The 20,811-nt window shown below is 36.4% G+C and overlaps 1 protein-coding gene across 9 annotated transcripts in view; it reads right to left on the reverse strand.

Annotated features, from left to right (window-relative positions):
* KIAA1328 (KIAA1328 ortholog) overlaps positions 1-20,811 on the reverse strand; it is a 429,714-nt gene that overhangs the window by 344,751 nt on the left and 64,152 nt on the right. For all 9 annotated transcript variants that reach the window (XM_042239367.2, XM_027960769.3, XM_060405327.1 and 6 more), the window contains one exon: positions 10,545-10,660. In XM_042239367.2, coding sequence (XP_042095301.1) covers positions 10,545-10,660 — 116 coding nt within the window. The remainder of the gene's footprint in view (positions 1-10,544; positions 10,661-20,811) is intronic.

Raw genomic sequence — 20,811 nt, forward strand, 5'->3', positions numbered from 1 at the left:
GTTAAGAACACTAAGACAAATTTGCTATTGGTTAATAATAAAGCCATTCATCATATTCTTCAAATCTAAAGCAATTACAAGATGTGGTATGGCAAATGGATTTAGCCGAAGAGAGTACGTCAGAACAGTCCTTTAAAGAAGATGAGTAATGTAAAAGGCTAAAGGAAATAATGAACTCTCCCCAACACTAATTATTACACAATTGATTTATAGAAAGCCTATTTCTTCATGCAATAACTGGTGAAACTTCCAAAAGTAGTTTTAAATTATGCCAAACAGAGTTAGTATCGTTTATCCAGTATAGAATTGATACTAAAAAAAATTAAATAGAAATGTCGAAAATCAGTATTTTTGAATTTCAGTCTGCTTAGCTTATTTACACATGGGCATCAAAAACAAGTGAATACTTTAGCCACTCAGGCTACTTTAGAAGCCCCAAAGCACATCTATTTGAACTCCAGTGTCACTCACTACAAAGCAACACAGAAATCGCTCTGTGGAGGGGCTCAGGCTTCATATCTAGAGCCTTCAGCAAGTCAAAGAAATCAAAACATTATCAAAACCAAACCTGGAAAGTAAAGCTGTTTTTATTATAAAATGGTAAACCACAGATATTAAAAGGATCTCAAACAGTGAGGTAGAAAACTCTTTAAAAGCAAATCTCATTAAAAAATACAAAATAATATTTGAAAAATTACTGTTCAAAGTGCATTAATACCCAACCAGGAGATTAAAAATAAGAGCAGATTATTGGAGAATGATATCTGAAATCATACCAATTATTCAGAAATTGAGTGTACCCTTCTACAGATAGACCAAAAGGTTTTTTTTTTATATATACACAGAATAAAAATACCAAAGAACTAGTTATCTCTGACTCTCTGCAACTGCATGGACTGTAGCCTACAGTACACTCCATGGAATTCTCCAGGCAAGAATACTTGAGTAGGCTGCCATTCCTTTCTCCAGGGGATCTTCCTGACCAAGAGACTGGACCTGGGTCTGTCGCACTGCAGGTAGATTCTTTACCATCTGAACCATGAGGGAAGCCCCCCAAATAAGAGAAAATTACCAGAGAACGACATCTGAAAACATACTAATTATTTATAAATTTAATGTACTCTTCAATGACACACCAAAAGGATTTTTCAACATATACTTAGAATAAAAATATTGAAGAACTAAGGACATATTAAATACTATCTAAATCTGCTCAGGCTGCCACGACAAAATACCACAGACTGGGTGAAATTTATTTTCTCATCATTCTAAAGGCTAGAAAATCCAATCAAGGTCCCATAGGATTTGGTTTCTGGTGACAACTCCCTTCTGGTTTTCAGATGGCCACTGTGTCCTCACATGTGGGGGATGGGAAGAAGGGAAGGAGAGAGATCCCCTTCTCTTCTTATAAGGCTAGAGTCCTATTGGATTACAGTCCCATTCATATAGACACCATTTAACCTTAGTGAAGGGTTAGTAACTCAGCAGTGTTCGACTCTTTGCAAGTCCATGGACTGTAACTTACCAGACTCCTCTGTCCATGGAATTCTTCAGCCAAGAATACTAGAGTGGCTTTCTATGCCCTCCTCCAGGGGATCGTCCCAACTCAAGGATCGAACCTTGGTCTCCTGTATTGCAGGCTGATTCTTTACCATCTGAGCCACCAGAGAAGCCCTTAGTCACCCCCTAGAAACCCATCTCCAGATGGCTACATCGGGGGGTTAGGGCTTCAACGTATGTATTTTTAGAGGGACACAAATCAGTCCACAGCAAATACAAAAATAACAAATACAAACATACATAAACAAATGAACTTTGCTAAGCACAAAATAGAGGGCAAGTGGCTGAAAGGCACAATCTCATATTTCAGTACTCCAAAGAATATAAGCTTAACAGTTAGATAAATTTATCAAGATTTCTTTAAGACTTGTATCATTTTCATAGAAAGAAAAACTAAAAATCAAAAAAGGTACTATGAGATAGAAAGCAGATCTTAATCATTTCCTAGCACATTTGTTTCGACATATAAATACACTTCACATTCTTTTCCAGCCTTAAAACAAACCAAAAAACATTTTTTCAAATATAGATCCCCTTTGGCTAGACAGTATCTTCTTCACAGCCTTCACTTTCTCTACTACTCAAGTCTAAAGCAACCGCAAATTAGCTTATTCTTCTAAAACGAAATTGAAATGCTCCTGCACTCAGTGACTGCAGTAGAGTCAGAAAGGGATAAAGTAGCTGGTCCAAGACTGACGTCAACGTTCTTATTCAAAATCCAGTACTGCTGAAAGAACACCACAGATGCCCAAGGAGCCGTAAGAGGCATAAGTTAGGGCTGTTGGCATAGGTATGAACAGTTAAAGAGTTTTAAGAGTCAAATACTGCTAAAAATTTTTCAGAAAAAAAGTCCTAAAGTATCGAAGAAAACTAGCAAAAGGAACAATGACAAAGAAATAGAAACAAACTTCAGTAAGCAGGGGAAAGAACAGTGAGTTTTTCCTATCTCGTATGTAGGTACTACACAAGAGTCATTAAAGTGAAGGTCACATATATTACATGGCATCAGAAACAGAGGGCTTAAATGTCAAAATTAAGAATACACATTTGATACCTTAGGCCACAAGAAGCCAAGGCAAGTTATTAAAAAGCCAAGTGATGTAATAAAAATAGTCCTTAAGAAAGATTAATCTGGCAACAGTGATGAAATGAAGTCAATCAAAGGACAGCGGAAGATAATGGAGATGGGCAAAAGGATGCTTCACAAGAATGCAGTGATGTGTCAGTGAAAACAGCAAAAGACAACCACATCTACTTTATCCACATATACAATGTAATACTACTCAGCTATAAAAAGAACAAAATAATCCCAGTTGCAGCATCATGGATAAACCTAGAGATTCTCATACTGTGTGAAGTCAAACAAATATCATATGATATTGCTTATATGTGGAACCTTAAAAAAAGTCTAGAAATGAACTTTTCTGGTGCATGGGGATGACCCAGAAAGATGTTATGGGGAGGGAGGTGGGAGGGGGTTCATGTTTGGGAATGCATGAAAAAAAAAAAACAAAAAAACAAAAATAGAGTTACAAGTGTGAAAAATAAACCTGCGGTTACAGGGTGGGGTTGGGGGATGGGGTAGGGATAAACTGGAAGGTTGGCATTGACATATACACACTGCTATGTACAGACAACAGGGACTTCCCTGGCAGTCCAGCGGTTCAGAATCTGCCTTGCAACACAGGGGATTCCAGCTCAATTTCCAGTTAGCAAGCTAGAACCCCATATGCTACAGAGCGGCTGAACCCCTGTGCTGTAACTGCTGAGCCAGTGTGCTCTAGAGCCCACGTGCCACACCTGGAGAGCCTTTGCATTGCAACTGCTCGGCCTGTGCACCACAGCTAGAGAGTCTGTGCACCTGCAACAAAAGATCCCACATGATGCCATGAATATCCCACCTGCCACAATTAAGACCTGGTGCAGCCACATAAATTTTATCTTAAAAAACAGATAACTACTAGGGAGCTCCTATATAGCACAGGGAACTCAACTCAGTACTCTCTAATGGCCTATATAGGAAAAGAAGCTAAAAAAGAGTGGATAACAGATTCAATTTGTTATACACCTGAAACTAACACAATACGGCATATCAATTCTACCCTACCAAAAATTTTTTTAAAAGACAGTGGGTTAAGAGTAATATTTCAGAGGGAAAATGATAAAGACTTCGTGACTGAATAGAAAAGCAAAAATACAAGTGATTCTCAGGAACATCCCACATATCTGGATTTCTGTACAATTAGGTTACACTCTAGTAAGTACTCCGCCAACCCCCTCCCCCCACATTTTTTCAAACAAACTTTGGATAAAGAGCACTGTAAAATATATTACATTTTTAAAATAAAATTTTGCTTTAACTATAAAGCAGGCTAGAAAGTAAGGCCTATTGGTATTTGTATTGTTCACTGTTGCAGAAATAATTTGATGTAAAGATATTTCCTGTCATTAAGATTTTACTCTTAACCCTGCAATAGGCTATATCTTTATCTGTAAAAATAAGGAAAAGAGCATCAGATTCACCTATCTTAACCAGGTTATTGTGAAGATTAAAAAGTATAAGTTTCAGTACTCTGTAAATAGAAAAGTGAAAGTGAAGTCGCTCAGTCATGTCCAATTCTTTGCGACCCCATGGACTGTAGCCTGCCAGGCTTCTCTGTCCATGGGATTTTCCAGGCAAGAGTACTGGAGTGGTTGCCATTTCCTTCTCCAGGGGATCTTCCCAACCCAGGGACCAAACCCAGGTCTCCCGCATTGCAGGCAGATCCTTTACCCTCTAAGGGCTTCCACCAGGGAAGCCCATACACAAATGTAAGACATCTTACTGATAGAAGTACCGCTGCTGCTAAGTCACTTCAGTCGTGTCCAACTCTGTGCGCCCTCAGAGACAGAAGCCCACCAGGCTTCCCTGTCCCTGGGATTCTCCAGGCAAGAACACTGGAGTGGGTTGCCATTTCCTTCTCCAATGCATGAAAGTGAAAAGTGAATGTGAAGTTGCTCAGTTGTGTACGACCCTCAGCGACCCCATGGACTGCAGCCTACTAGGCTCCTCCATCCATGGGATTTTCCAGGCAAGAGTACTGGAGTGAGGTGCCCTTGCCTTCTCTGAATAGAAGTACTAGACGTATGTAAAAAAAAGGTAACAGGATAAAAACAATTTGCCATTATTTTGATGCCTCAGAATCAGGCATCAAATTCATAACAGAATTATGAATGTTAAGCAGTGTGATGCATTTCATACAGGATGGTCTTGAGATACATCTAGGTGGGGAGAAGTTCTAGACTGCTGTACATTTTCAATTTTTATATGGTTTTTAATAGTTTTAATAGCTAACTCTGTCAGCTTCAATATCTTTCCTGTAGCTTCTTTCCCTACTTCTAATTTTATGCTTTTAATGGACTTATAAACTAGATCCCAGGCAGTGAGTTTAATATTATACATGTGACAGCCTCAAGAATTTTCATGTGAGAAAAGTGCATTATTTAGGGGACCAGAGCAGGAGTCCTTCTTTTTACTTTCATCTCGGATGAGTCCAGAAAAGTAATGTGCAAATATAACTCACTACCACAGAGTAACTTAAACTCTAAAGGCTTACTGAAATGAAGTATATGGATAAAATTTTATATAGTTTTTTATTTTCTGCAAACATTTATCAACAATTTCTCCCTTCAGTTAGCATTAATATCTAAGTATTTTTAAGAGAACAAAATAATATTCAAGAACAGCTTAGGCAACAATAATACCAGTAATAACTAGTTCTTACCTTAAGCATGTTTATTTCTTCTTAACACAATGGTAAAGGGTTATTTAATCTGTTGTTATGATTTACAATGACAATATTATCTTGATAATATACAATAATAACGGTCCAAAACCTGCTAAAGTTATACAGCATCACAGAGCAAATAAAACAGCCCCCAAAAGTACAACTTACACAGTATTAGAGATAGTTATTAGATTAGTAAAGCAATATTGTCTAGGGCTTGCTAAATGGAATTAACTGACTTTATCCAAGTACACCAAATATATCTTATCACCATAATTCAATTTGTAAACATTAAAAAAAAACAATATTTATTCAAAAGGCCAAGATTCATCAAAGCTGATAAGGTGTCCGGCAACATACTTTGCTATATTCATATGCCACAACCACACTGCCAGGCACCAAAATACCCTCTCGTCGGCCTATAGGCACCTTCACTAAGTTTACAGTTTTAATTCTCCCCAAACTGTTTCTAAGACTGGAGAATCTCCTGCCTTTTCTTACGAAGGATCAGAATTTTTAATTAGAAAAAGAAGACTAATCCTTTTTTTTGAAGTTCATTTCCTTTCTCATGAAACTTATTTCTATTTATTATCCTACCCTGCCTACCCACCCAAGACCACTGCACCCAGATCTGTGATAGAACTTCCTACAGTATGGTTGTTATTCTTGGTAAAAGTCTGTCAGATTGTGGTAGTCTGGCTCATGTAGCAGAGACGTATACAGTTAAATAGAAAGCTTTGAATACCTCTGAAATATTACTGCTATTCAAACAAATGATTTCTTTTTATATAGTTAGTTGAAATTCTTGTGAGTTTTCTCTAGCCTAATTTCAGCACAGATATACTAACACCTTTGGCTCATCTAAAACATTCCTCAAAAAGGTTAAGGCTGGTTCCTTTAAAACTCTTTCTTCCCAGAGCAAGGTTTCTAAAATGACCTCTGATACAGTGGGCTCAAGGATCTAAGCTCTAAGTACCTCTAAACCTCTTCAATTGACTAAGTCTCAGTCAGAGAGATAATGGAACAGATCAGAAAGAAAAGAAAACAAACATTTCTGTCAGTCTGATTTCTGGGAGAGGAAAGTAAAATCTGGTTTGCCCTTGATAAGCACCCAACTGGTATAAATGAGACAGAAAGATTTCCTCCTTCATAGAAACAGAAGACAAAGCAGATCAATTTCACTCTCCTGAAAAAGCCAAAGTGTTAGTCGCTCAGTTGTGTCTGAGTCTCTGTGACCCCATGGACTGTAGCCCACCAGTCTCCTCTGTCCATGGAATTCTTCAGGCAAAGATATGAAAGTGGGTAGCTGTTACCTTCTCCAGGGGATCTTCCTGACCCAGGGACTGAACTCAGGTCTCCTGCACTGCAGGCAGATTGTTTACTCTCTGAGCCACCAGGGAAGTCCTTTCACTCTCCTACTGGGCCTCTAAGCAGCCTAAAGCATCTGCTTAACTAATGAAAACCATCAAAACCCCACTGAAGAAAGGAAGAGCTAAAAAACAAAGGAGCTAGTCAACTCATTCCTCATCTAAATTAATCATAGTAAGAAGAATTGCTATCTTTGTTTCAGTATTCCAAAGTAAGAAACACTGCTAGATTCTTTACACACACAAAGAACCTACCAAATTTCAACAAGCCTGCAAAAAAAGGCACTATTAGCTATCCATATATTATAGATGAAAACACACTCAGAAAAGTTCAGTAGCTTTCCCAAGGTCAGACAGCTCCTCAGCACTAAAACGATTTAGACTCTAAGGCCCACTGTGCTTTCTTGCTGTCACTCCCCTTGCTCAGTCAGTTAGAAGAGGAAAGTCAGCAAAGTCAGACTTTACTTTCCTTCTGTGAGCTTTTGATACCATCCTGAGCTGAGACATATATTCTGGAATTACAATCAGCTCAAATATTAATCAGCTTTTATAATGGCTACATCCTCTGTGTCTTACACTATTAAATGCTAACATGTTTCAGAATTACTCCTATTGGACATATTATTCTGTCCCTTTCAGATTTACCTCCCCATTCATACACATTTAGTTAGGGAAAAATCTACTAGGTTCATCAGATTGCTAGGCTTTGTAAATGGCATATTCATTTACATAGCTGATTTCTCAGGAAACAAGTTTTCTTTGATCAAACACTGAAAACTACTATGAGTGTTTATGTTTTAGTAATAAATTATTTAATTAGCATAAAAACAAATCCTTCAAAAGTTTGATCCAAGTGCAAACATGTAAAATATCTTCACTCTTTTCTACTAAGGGACTGGTCTGTGTTCATATAATTAATCAATAAATCCTATTACTAGGACTTTTACAACAAAAGAACCCCATAAATTAGGATAACACATCATTAAAATGCCAAAAATCAGAATCCATATAGTTCCTCATGCAGAAAGAGGCTTTAAAATAATTTGAAATCATCTCATTTCATGTATGTAAGTCTGAATCATTCATGTATGATAGGTAAATGTATCTGTAGTTAAAATTATATTGTTTTAAATTATATCCTTGTTTTATGTTTCTAAGTTTTACAGAGTTTTATGTACAGTAAAATCATCTATATTAACCTTTGACAGGTTTATACTGGTAAAGGAGATTCATACCTGAGCAATCCACTTGGGAAACAAGACATGGATCTCACTGTTTTTTAATCATATCTTCCTTTCTCTTTTCTTTGACAAGTTCCACAAATACCACTTATCTTTAGGTGATTCAAAAAAATCTTAAACCAATTACACTAACTAAACTATTTTAGTTTTTGAACCTGGTCTAACATTTACTCCAATCTTCACTCACAATAACAATACTCAAGTCAAACCTTTAAATCAAAACAGGTCTAACTATGATTCATGTCTAAGTCTTTGTATTTTCCTTTACTTTTTAATTTCACAATTTAGATCAGAGTAAGCAAACTTTTCTGTAAAGGGTTAGACAGTAAATATTTCAGGCCACAAGATCTTTATTTCAGCTCCACCACTTGCAGCTGCAGTGCAAGAACAGCCATGGAAGATACATAAGCGAATGTGTGTGGCTGCACTTAGCTGGCACCTGACAGATTTGGCCCATGGCAGTGCGTTGACCTATGTGCTAAGAAAGAAAGGGAAATAGTGTGTCACTACAATCCCCTGAGGGTATCTTAATATTCAGCCTGACAAAAGAAATTATTCTGTCCATAATCATGCTGAATGTCAACTGCTTCGATACTACATACAATTAATCTTGACCCAGAGAGTGCTAACTGTAATAGTCCACCAAAGCTAAACTGTGCTTTACCATATAGCCACACTTTTCTTTTTTTTTAAGGCTAGCACCAGATAAACAAGGTCCCATTCTAACTGTAGCCAGGCTTTCTAAATTGTCTGCGACCTCTTTCATCTCTCATCTTATTTCTCAGCCCCAATTCCACTGGACACAATACTTTTTTTTTCCCTCTCAGGAAGATCAAGGTATCAACACCTCCTCCATATACAAAAAGTGATTTAAATCTCCCCTACTTCTGCTACCAGAGTTGAAGGCTGACTTCATTTCCAACCCCCTTCCCTGCTGCCTCCCACTGTATAAATTGGACAAGCTGAATGCTCACTTTCTCAGCCTCCCCTGCAGGTTAGCATGCCCACATGATAAAGTTCAGGACAATAAGTATCTCATGAAAGACTGCTGGGTGGCAGCGTGGGGGGAAATGCCCTGACAAAGACTGCATGTGTTCTAAAAACGAACAGGGAGTCACAACTACCAGAACGGCTTCCTTCCTCTTTTTTTCTGCCTTAATGCAAACATAGTAACTGAAATTGGAGCAATCATCCTGCAAACTGGAATCCCACAATCATTAGAAGAAACTAAGAGAACTCTATAGACCCACCGCTGAAAACTTTAAGCCACTACAAGGCCAGCGGCCACTTATCCTCAGAACTATTACGTGAAAGTAAGAGACCTGTAAAGCGAGCCTCCAGTGCACACAAAAGCACTCCTGGTCTACCTCTTCCTGAAAGTGCTAGCGTCCTGAGTCACTACTCCTTTTGCAAAGTGAAAGATTAATACTGGCAGAGCATAGCTGTAAATTCTGACCAAACAGTGCTGTTTCAATCAAGAGAAAAAAGCATCAAGATGAAAATCACCAAAGGGGGACTGCCTGAGAGTTGAAAACCCAGGGCAATAGAGTCAATGAAAGCAAAGAAAAGAGAAGGCTCAAGATTACTCAAGTGCTAAAGAACAAATAGAATTGGAAAAGTACTCCTTTGAACTGGGGGGCCCATAAAACTAACAAATGTCCTACTCCACAAATCAAATTGGAGAATTCTGATTATATTAATCTGCAATCACACATTCCCACTGTGTGAAAAATGCAAGTTCAGATCTCAATTTTAATAGTTACTTTTTGTGCATTTTTCCCCAGTGAATTAATTTATCTTTATGCTTCTCTTTGCTTTGTTTTCACAAAGGTATAGTACTGTCAATAAGTGATCATTTTTGACACTCAAAGAATCTTCAAAATAATTATTAAAGTCACATAAATTATGATACTGACAATAAGAACAATGGTTTCTTCAGGAATTCACATACCCTGGCAGATCTAGTATCCTAACTTTAGGGACAATCACTTCTCTTTTTTGACAATGTCAGTGCAAAAACACTCAAAGATAAGCAATTCTACTCAGTCAAAACAATTTCAGCAATACACTTATTTCAACTCATATATCCCTTACACCCCTCTAATTCTACACCCAATAGTTTCTCTTCCATGAAGACAGTTTGGTGGTATTATGCTGTAGTATAAATATCGATCAATTACAACATCTATAAGCTACAACAAATTTTTTTAAATGATATTAGAGTAGAATGCCCTAGAAGTGTCAAAGCTTTAGCCAGAAAGAATACCAAAGAAAAAGATGTTTTGGGCTCAATTACAGCAGTGGAACAGAATTTAATAAAGTTCCAACACTACATTTTAATGCCCAAGTTTCTTACTGTCTCTTTGAGTTGACAAATATGTGCGCCAGTGTATAGCAGCAGCAGTGGGAACAGCTGGACGGCTGCATCAAGCACGAAGGGAGCCATGGCACATGCTGCTAAGTGTCGTTCTGATTACCTCGAAATGGCAGCCCATGCAGATTTACACTCGGTTATAAATTAGAACAATTATTTCTCTGGAGTTTACATTTTCTTCATGAAACAGTCAAACTTTCTGAACGTTAAAAAAGAGGACTTTCAAAAAGGATATCTTCCCTTTCTTTGATGATCAATTCATTCTGTTCTTCCAACTGCCTGATCTTCTTCTCAAATGATTCCTGCTCAGCTTTGAGTCTTTCTTCTGTCACTTCCTTTTCCTCACTTACTCTGAAAGAAACGAAATGCCCAATGGAATAAAATAAAATATGTGCCAACAGCTGTGGTTTACCAAAACTAGATTTCTTCCAGAAGTATGTTGGTTTTTTCGGGGATACTTTGTATCTTTAAAATTTCTTCTCAAATTAACCTTTCAGAAGGGACTCTTCCACACCTTTGTAATAAAATGTGTATGTGATTTTTACATTAAGAATTTTTGCAATAGTCAGAATTGTCTTAAATACAGAAAGTCCTATACTTTATGGGTTCCCAATTATGATCCAGGATAGGAAAATATCTAATACAAAGATTTCATCTCTTCATTATCAAACAGGCACAATTCATAATGATTTAGATTTTTTCCATACTTTTATTTAAATTCTAACAATAAAACAAACAACATATATATCACTTAAATATTTCACTAAACATGCACAGGCAATTTTACTTTTTCCTGGTACTTATACCCTGCAATCCTCAGTAGCATATAAATGACTGGACGGGAATTTTAAAATGGAATTAACATAAAAAAGGTCTGCACATCGATTCTTAGTTCAAAAAGGATTATGAAGTCAAAAACACTGACCAAAAATATGTATCTTTAATGCTTAACTCTGAAAAGCATCCCAACTTAAAAAAAAAAAAAACCTAAATAATAACAACATTAAAACTTACCTTAACAAAGGACAATCTTAATTTTCATGGTACTCTGTGAACAGAAATGTTGGTTCTGAATTTATGTTACTGATAATTAATTCTCCAAAAAGAGTACAACATATTTTACCCTATAAGATCACACTGAGATATGTGTAAGTGAAATCCACAGGAAATCCAAATCTTTTCTCTGAGCATCTAAATGTATTTCCTCCCACACCTGTATTCTAGTAGAACAGTTTCTGAATAACATGGACTCCACAGCCTTTCCTTTGTTGCTAGATGGCGATAAGATCAATGAGATAACAGAATGAAAATTAGAATTTTGAATGTTCAAGAGTTGACTGCATCTTTGAATTCATTTGTGTGAAAGTGCATGGCATAGAATGTTTAAAAAAAAATGGCTTATCTTCTCTTGCTTATCATGACATTCAAATCATTTTCCCAACTCCTATAATTTACATGTAGCACACTACTAGGCTCATGAATGGGACTCAGGCCCTTCTTTCTAAGAGGATAATCTCTTGTACTGATACAATTATAAGGAATCCAGAAAACTAAACAAAGAGCAAATACATATATACATAGAGGATTTATCCTGCCTCTCTTGTTATCATCTTTTTACAATGTCTTCCCTTTTCCTATCAGTATTCTCAACCACATCTGTACTATAACATGTTTCACAGTAATTTTCCACTGCCTCTAAGTTTTTCCTAAAATTGCCAAACAATTGAACCATTAATTAATTCTATCATCCAAATTACTCCTCTTCAATCTATCAACCAGTTTCTGAAATATCTTTGTAGGAAACTGTTCCAGATCCAATACACCCCCAAACTGTAAATCAGAAAACCACATTATATGGTGACTTTGGCAAAGCATGCTTATTTCTCTGAGCATCAATATTCCCACTTGTAAGCAAAACAGGCTAGACTAGACAATTTTAAAAATTCTTTCAAAAAAAATTCTTTGCAGCATAAGTTCTGTAATTTCTTTATCTATATTATATATACTGAAACTATATATGTCCTTTACAAACATGGAGGGCATTTGCAAAGAAATAAGAAAGAATCATCAAACATTTGGTTGGGTACAAGGCATAAATACTGTAATCTATGCAAAAGCCATAGTCAAAGGCTGAAAGAGGCAGTGTCAAGGGATAAGAGACATTAGAAACTGTAAAAATGCAAAATTTAGCATGATGTTAATATAAAACAAAACAAGTGATGAATCTGTAGAATTATGCATAAAATAAAGATGAAATAGGTATTGCTATATATTGCAAGCTGAGAATAAATAAACACTCAAGGTGAGAAAATATGCGGGAAAATCTCTCCCTGTAGATTGGTAAAATCTTAAAGACAAGGCTGAAGAGGAAAATACATAAGTAGGTAAGAGAACATTTATTTTCATTTGCTCATTAAAAAATATTAGCCAAATACCTAATACAGGAAAAAATAATCACAGTAACTTTACCCAGTTATGAGATATCCAAAAGGAACCTCACAATGGCCCACTGTCATTTTAATCCCATTCATAAAAGCCATAGAAATATGAGGAATGACCACAGATTTGTTTCTTCAAGAAAGCAAGGTTTCCAAGGTCATAAAAACAATAATAAAAAAGTCCACTATCGCACTGACCTAACATCAAAGTAAATTCACAAAGTATGTCTACAGCCCGCTAGGTCAGAACATCTACCTCAACATTTACTTACTCCCTTTGTTGAACGTAAAGAAAATCCATGAAAACTATAGGGATCATTAAGGGCAAAAAATGATTGTACATATATTTCATAATGCCAGTGGCTATAATGAGCTTTCCCTAAAACTTAAAGTACTCTATCTAGAAAAACCACTCTTCTCTAAATTTAGTTTCCAGAGATGTTTGAAAATTTTGTTGCTACACTATTCAAACAGAGCTTTTTTAAAAAAATAAAATCTTTTCTCTTATGCACTATGATCAGACTACCCATTAGCTATTATTATGTTCTGGAAGGCTATAAAATTAACAAGCTGTGTTAAGCACAAAAGGCAATACTTCTATAGGCCTATCTAAAGATATGCATGGCTTCTCTGTGGCCTATTAGCATAGTTAATAAGAGCAATTATATTAATACAGTCTTAAATGCTGAGGGCTTGCCAATAAAACAAACTCAAGATTTTATATCCACTCTGAAATATGTCTTCCTATTTAATTTATGTTCAATATTTCCCATGAGGTACATACATGAGAAATTATCTGGTATCATGACCTACATTTTTTATCAAAGCATTCTCAGACCACAAAGTAACATAAAAATACCTAATCTTCTATCTAATTTAGAGTATAGCAATAAGCTAGTTAACAAAACAAGAATCTAAATACACACAACAAAAGGAAATATTTGACTAATAGGATAGAAAGTTAAAAACTCTGGACAAGAGGATATTCCCAGTGTTGGTCTGTTAATTATTTACAAGAAGGACAATAGTCTGTTCATAAAGTAAGAAATCACCATTTCAACATTTGTTTAATGTCCCAGAGTACTTCTCAATAACATCCACAAATTGTAGTCTTTTTATCTAACAATAACAGAGAATTCATACACTTAAGAGTTGCACGGTTGGGCTGAGAATCAAGCCAAAAGGCCTGAATTTACGTGAAGCCTTATGTTTTAGCTTAAACATTCCTAAATATTTTTTTATTTTACTCAATAAAACAATCTTTTCTGTTTTAATATAAAAAAGTTTCCCCACGTTCATCTATTCTTTACTTTTTAGTAAAACTAATGTTCAAGAAAGAGATTTACTTTATCGTTTTATATACCCCCAGTGTTCTTCCAGGTACTCCAGAAAAGGGTACTTTCACACTAATATGAAAGACAAGGTCAAGGCAGCAAAGTTTCTAACCCAAAGAGAACTGATTAAGGCTCACGCAATGGTCAATCAGATAAATTTCTTTCCCTGACTGATCTCACATTTCAAAGCAGAGAATGCTGGTTGCATTTCATAAACTCTCAGTATTAACTCAGTGGGTAAAATTTAGAGATCAGATATCCTAGATTTCATAGGATACCTAGCAGACAGAAAGGGATATATTGTTTTCGAGCAAATGTAAATGGATGGTGAAAAAGAAGGGCTTCCATCATTAAATACACACATATACATAAAAGACTGTGCTTTTATTCTATGATCACAAACAAGTCAAGAAATGTCTGCTCCTGCTACTCCAATTCTACTTTATATTAACAGATTATAGTCAGCAATTAGGTAGGGAAAAGATATAAAATATGTCTAGATTATAAAGGAAGAAGTGAAACCATTTCTATTTTATATGACATGATTTTATACACAGAAAATCTAAAATATCCACTTAAAAACTGCTGCTGCTGCTAAGTCACTTCAGTCGTGTCCGATTCTGTGCGACCCCATAGATGGCAGCCCACTAGGCTCCCCTGTCCCTGGGATTCTCCAGGAAAGATCACTGGAGTGGTTGCCATTAGAGCTAATAAAGGAGTCCAGTGAGGTTACATGATAAAAGATTAATATATAAAGTCAATTATATGTTTATACACAGGAAGTAAACAACCTCCCAAAAAATTAAGGAAAAAATTCCATGAATATTTGCATCAAGAAAAATAAAACACAAAGGAATAAATTCAAGAGAAGAAGGAAGATGAGTCCATTGAAAACTATAAAAATATGGTGAAAAGACATTAAACGCCTATATAAATGGCAAGACATTTCATGTTCATGACTGGAAGACTTAATATTGTTAAGATGGCAATATTCCCCACATCAATCTTCAAATTCAACTCAATCTCTATTAAAATCTCAGCAGGTTTATCTGCAGAAATTGACAAGTTGATCCAATCCTAGAACTCATATAGAAAGCGACTCAGAATACCTAAAATATTCCTGGAAAAGGAGAAAAACATGGGAATTTCACACTTGCCAATTTAAAAATTTACTTCAAAACTGCAATAATCAAGTAACTGCAGTACTGTCATAAGACCAGATATATAGGTGTACAGAACATAAATAAACACTTTTATAGTAAACTGAATTTTCAATCAGTTTACCAAGAGCACCAAGATAATCAAAGAGAAAGAATTGTCTTTTCAACATGTAGCATAGGGACAACTTTCTGTACACATGCAAAAGAATGAATTTGGGCCCCTATAACTCAAATCACTTATAAAAATTAGCTCTAAATGAATTAAAGATCAAAATGTGAGAGTAAAAACTATAAACTCGTGTAAGAAAACATAGGCATACATCTTCATGACCTTGAATTAGGCAATGGTTTCTTTGATATAACACCAAAAACACCAGCAACAACAAAAACAAAAAATAAATTGGACTTTATCAAAATTAAACAAAAAATGCAAAGAATAGGATCAAATTTTTGCAAATAATATATCTGATAAAGGACTTGTAAATGGAATATATAAAGAACATTGAGAAGCCAAAAATAAGAAGACAACCCAATTTGAAAGGATCTGAATAGATATGTCTTCAAAGAAGATACACAAATAGGCAAAAAGCACATGGAAAGATGTTCAACACTATCAGCCATTAGGTTAGAGGACAGATGAAAATCTTCACAGATTTCTGGTGGAAACGGAAAAAAGTGCAGCCACTCTGGAAAATAGTCTGGCAGTTCTTCAAAAAGTTAAATAAAGAGTTACTATTTCAACCAGCATTCCTAGATATATATCCAAGAGAAACAAAACTTATATCCACACAAAAACTTATACAGACATGTTCACAGCATCATTACCCAAAATCAGAAAGTACAAGTAACCCAAATGCCATCAACAAATGAATAGATAAGTTAAATGTTGTGCTATCTATGAAATTTAATATTATTTGGCAATAAATAGAAATGGGGTACCAATACATGCTGCCACAGGAATAAACCTTGAAGTCATCATGCTAAATTAAAGAAACTAGTTTAAAAGACTACATATTATATGTATATTATCTGTATAGTCAAAGTTATGGTTTTCCAGTAGTCATGTATGGATGTGAGAGTTAGACCATGAAGAAGACTGAGTACTGAAGAACTGATACTTTCAAATTGTGGTGCTGGGGAAGACTTGAGTCTGTTGGACAGCAAGGAGATCAAACTAGTCAATCCTAACGGAAATCAACCCTGAATATTCAATGGAAGGACTGATGCTGAAGCTCGAATACTTTGGCCACCTGATGCGAAGAGTTGACTCACTGGAAAAAAACTGTGATCTTGGGAAAGCTTGAGGGCAAGAGGAGAAGGGGCAACAAAGGATGGGATGGTTGGATGGTATCACTGACTCAACGCACATGAGTCTGAGCAAACTCAGGGAGATGGTGAAGGACAGGGAAGCCAGGTGTGCTGCAGTTTATAGGGTCGCAGAGTTGGAGACGACTTAGCGACAAAATACCTAGAATAGGCAAATTCACTGAGACACAAACTCAGTGAGTTTTGTTGTCTAAACAAACCTAGAGTGGCTGTCTAAGGCCAGCAAGGTTTGTAAGAAGTGAGAATGACTGCTAATGGGTACAGGATGTAATGGTACATGGATTCTGACATAATGAGAATGTTATAAAACTGATTTTGGTAATGACTGTACAACTCTGTGAATACACTAGAAAAAAAATAGAAAAAGAAATCAGAGGAATCTAAATTGGGAAGAAGTAAAACTAGATGACATGAAAATATACAGAAAATCTGAAAAACATCACCAAAAAACTACTAGAATGCATCAATTTCAGTAAAGCTGCAACATACAAAAATAATATCCCAAAATATGTCACATTCTATACACAAACAAACTTCAGAAACAGAAAATAAGGAAAAAATCCTATTTACAAGTGCATCAACAGATTTTTAAAAACCAAGAATAAACCAACCTAAGAGGCAAAATGGGACTTCCCTGGTGGCTCTGAGGTAAAGAATTTGCCTGCCAATGCAGGAGACACAGGTTTGATCCCTGAGTCAGGAAGATCCCAGGGATGTGATCTTCCCTGGAAATGGCAACCCACGCCAGTATTCTTGCCTGAGAAACCCCATGGATAGAGGGGCCTGGCGGGCTACAGTCCAGGGGGTTGCAAAGAGTTGGATATGACTGAGCAACTAAAACAATAAAATGGTTTCTGTACTTGAAAAACCATAAGATACTAATGAAATAAACTGAGGACAACACAAACAAATGGAAAGATATGTGATGTTCATGGGCTGGAAGAATTAATATTGTTAAAATGACTGTACTACCCAAGGCACTTTACAGACTCAGTGCAATCCCTATCAAAATACAGAGGGCATTTCAAAGAACTAGAACAAATAATTCAAAAAACTGTATGGAAACACAAAAGACCTTGAATGGCCAAAACAATCTTGAAAAAGAATAGAGCTGGCGGCAACACACTCTTACTTTAGACTATACCATTAATACAGAACTACACTAATCAAAACAGAATGGGGCTCAAAGAAAAAAATACACACAGATCAATGGAACAGAATAAAGAATTGATAAATAAACCTATGCACTTACAGTCAGTTAATCTACAACAAAGGAGGCAAGAATATACAAAGGATAAAAAATAGTCTCTTCAGTAAATGGATCTGGGAAAACTAGGCAACTACATGCAAAACAAAGAAATTAGACATTTTCTAACGCCATATACAAAAATAAACTCAAAATGGATTAAAGACCTAAATGTAATACTGGAGACCATAAAACTCCTAGAAGAAAATATAGCCACAACCACTTTGGGATTCAGTTCAGTTCAATCGCTCAGTTGTGTCCGACTCTTTGCGACCCCATGAATCGCAGCATGCCAGGCCTCCCTGTCCATCACCAACTCCTGGAGTTCACTCAGACTCGCATCCATCGAGTCAGTGATGCCATCCAGCCATCTTATCCTCAGTTGTCCCCTTCTCCTCCTGCCCCCAATCCCTCCCAGAATCAGAGTCTTTTCCAATGAGTCAACTCTACGCATGAGGTGGCCAAAGTACTGGAGTTTCAGCTTTAGCATCATTTCTTCCAAAGAAATCCCAGGGTTGATCTCCTTCAGAATGGACTGGTTGGATCTCCTTGCAGTCCAAGGGACTTTCAAGAGTCTTCTCCAACACCACAGTTCAAACGCATCAATTCTTCGGCGCTCAGCCTTCTTCACAGTCCAACTCTCACATCCATACATGACTACTGGAAAAATCACAGCCTTGACTAGACAGACCTTAGTCGGCAAAGTAATGTCTCTGTTTTTGAATATACTATCTAGGTTGATCACAGCTTTCCTTCCAAGGAGTAAGTGTCTTTTAATTTCATGGCTGCAATCACCATCTGCAGTGATTTCGGAGCCCCCCAAAATAAAGTCTGACACTGTTTCCACTGTTTCCCCATCTATTTCTCATGAAGTGATGGGACCGGATGCCATGATCTTCGTTTACTGAATGTTGAGCTTTAAGCCAACTTTTTCACTCTCCTCTTTCACTTTCATCAAGAGGTTTTTTAGTTCCTCTTCACTTTCTGCCATAAGGGTGATGTCATCTGCATATCTGAGGTGATTGATATTTCTCCTGGCAATCTTGATTCCAGCTTGTGCTTCTTCCAGCCCAGCGTTTCTCATGATGTACTCTGCATATAAGTTAAATAAGCAGGGGGACAATATACAGCCTTGACGTACTCCTTTTCCTATTTGGAACCAGTCTGTTGTTCCATGTCCAGTTCTAACTGTTGCTTCCTGACCTGCATACAGATTTCTCAAGAGGCAGGTTAGGTGGTCTGGTATTCCCATCTCTTTCAGGATTTTCCACAGTTTATTGTGATCCACACAGTCAAAGGCTTTGGCATAGTCAATAAAGCAGAAATAGATGTTTTTCTGGAACTCTCTTGCTTTTTCCATGATCCAGCGGATGTTGGCAATTTGATCTCTGGTTCCTCTGCCTTTTCTAAAACCAGCTTGAATGTCTGGAAGTTCACGGTTCACGTATTGCTGAAGCCTGGCTTGGAGAATTTTGATCATTACTTTACTAGCATAGATCCTAACAATATGGATCTATCCTCTAAAACAAAAGAAACAAAAGCAAAAATAAACAAATGGGATCTAATTAAACTTACAAGCTTTTGCACAGCAAAGGAAACCATTCACAAAATATAAAGATAATCCACTAATGGGAGAAAATATTTGCAAATGATATACCTGATAAGGTGTTAATATTCAAAATATATGAACAGCTCATACAACATAAAAAAAAACTGATTAAAAAAAGGTCAGGAGATCTGAATAGATATTTTTCCAAAGAAGACATACAGATGGCCAAGAGGCACATAGAAAAGATTCTAAATATTGTTGATTATCAGGGAAATGCAAATTTAAGCCACAGTAAGATATCACACTTTTCAGAATGGCTATCATCGAAAAGAAAACAAGTAACAAAAGTTATCAAGGATTCAGAGAAAAGAGAACCTTCATATACTTCTGGTGGGAATGTAAATTGGTACAGTTACTGTGCAAAATATTATAAAGGTTTCTCAAAATACTAAAAATAGAGCTAACATATAGCCCAATAATCCACTCCTGGGTATATATCAGAAAGCAAAACAAAAACACTAATTTGAAAAGATACATGCACCTCAGTGTTCACTGAAGTGCTATTTACAAATGCCAAGATATGGAGGCAACTTTAGCATCCAGAATGCATAAATAAGACATGGTAAATATGTATGAAAAAAGTGAAAGTCTATGTATCACTTGACTATCAAAATGGAACACTTTTCAGACATAAAAAAATGTGACTTTGCCATTTGCAACAACATAAATAGATTTGGAAGATATTATTCTAAGTGAAATAAACCAGAAAATGACAAATATGTATGATATTACCTTACAGGTAGAATCTAAAAAATAAAGCACTAGAAAATATAGCAAAAAAGACAGAAACTCACAGATACACAGAACAAACTAATGGTTACCAATGAGGAAAGGGAAGAGGAGAGGGAAGGGAGGAAGGACAAGCAAGCGGTAAAGGATTTAGAAGTACAAACTACTACTTTTAAAATAAATAAGCTACAAGGATATACTGCACAACACAAGGAATTACAGGTAATGTATCATAATACAATAAATAGAATATTACCATTAAAATTGGGAATTACTATGTTGTACTTTTGAAACATACAATATTGTACAGATAATACTTCAATTTTAAAAAGTGAAAAAATAGAAAATCTTAAAAAGAATCAGGATTTCCCTGGTGGTCCAGTGGTTAAGAATCCACCTGCCAATTCAGGGGACATGGGTTCAACTTCTGGTCAGGTAAGACTTCACATGCCATGGGTCAACTAAGCCTGAGCACCACAACTACTGAGCACATGCTCTAGAGCCCACAAGCTGCAATTACTGTGCCCATGCACTGCAATTCCTGAGCCCCGTGCACCTAGGGCTTGTGCTCCACAACAAGAGACGTCATCATAATGAGACGCCCATGCATCACAACAAAGAGTAACCCACGCTCACTGCAACTAGAGAAAGCCTGCAAGC

The sequence above is a fragment of the Ovis aries genome, chromosome 23 (genome assembly GCF_016772045.2).
Source record: "Ovis aries strain OAR_USU_Benz2616 breed Rambouillet chromosome 23, ARS-UI_Ramb_v3.0, whole genome shotgun sequence".
Classification (NCBI taxonomy): Eukaryota; Metazoa; Chordata; class Mammalia; order Artiodactyla; family Bovidae; genus Ovis; species Ovis aries.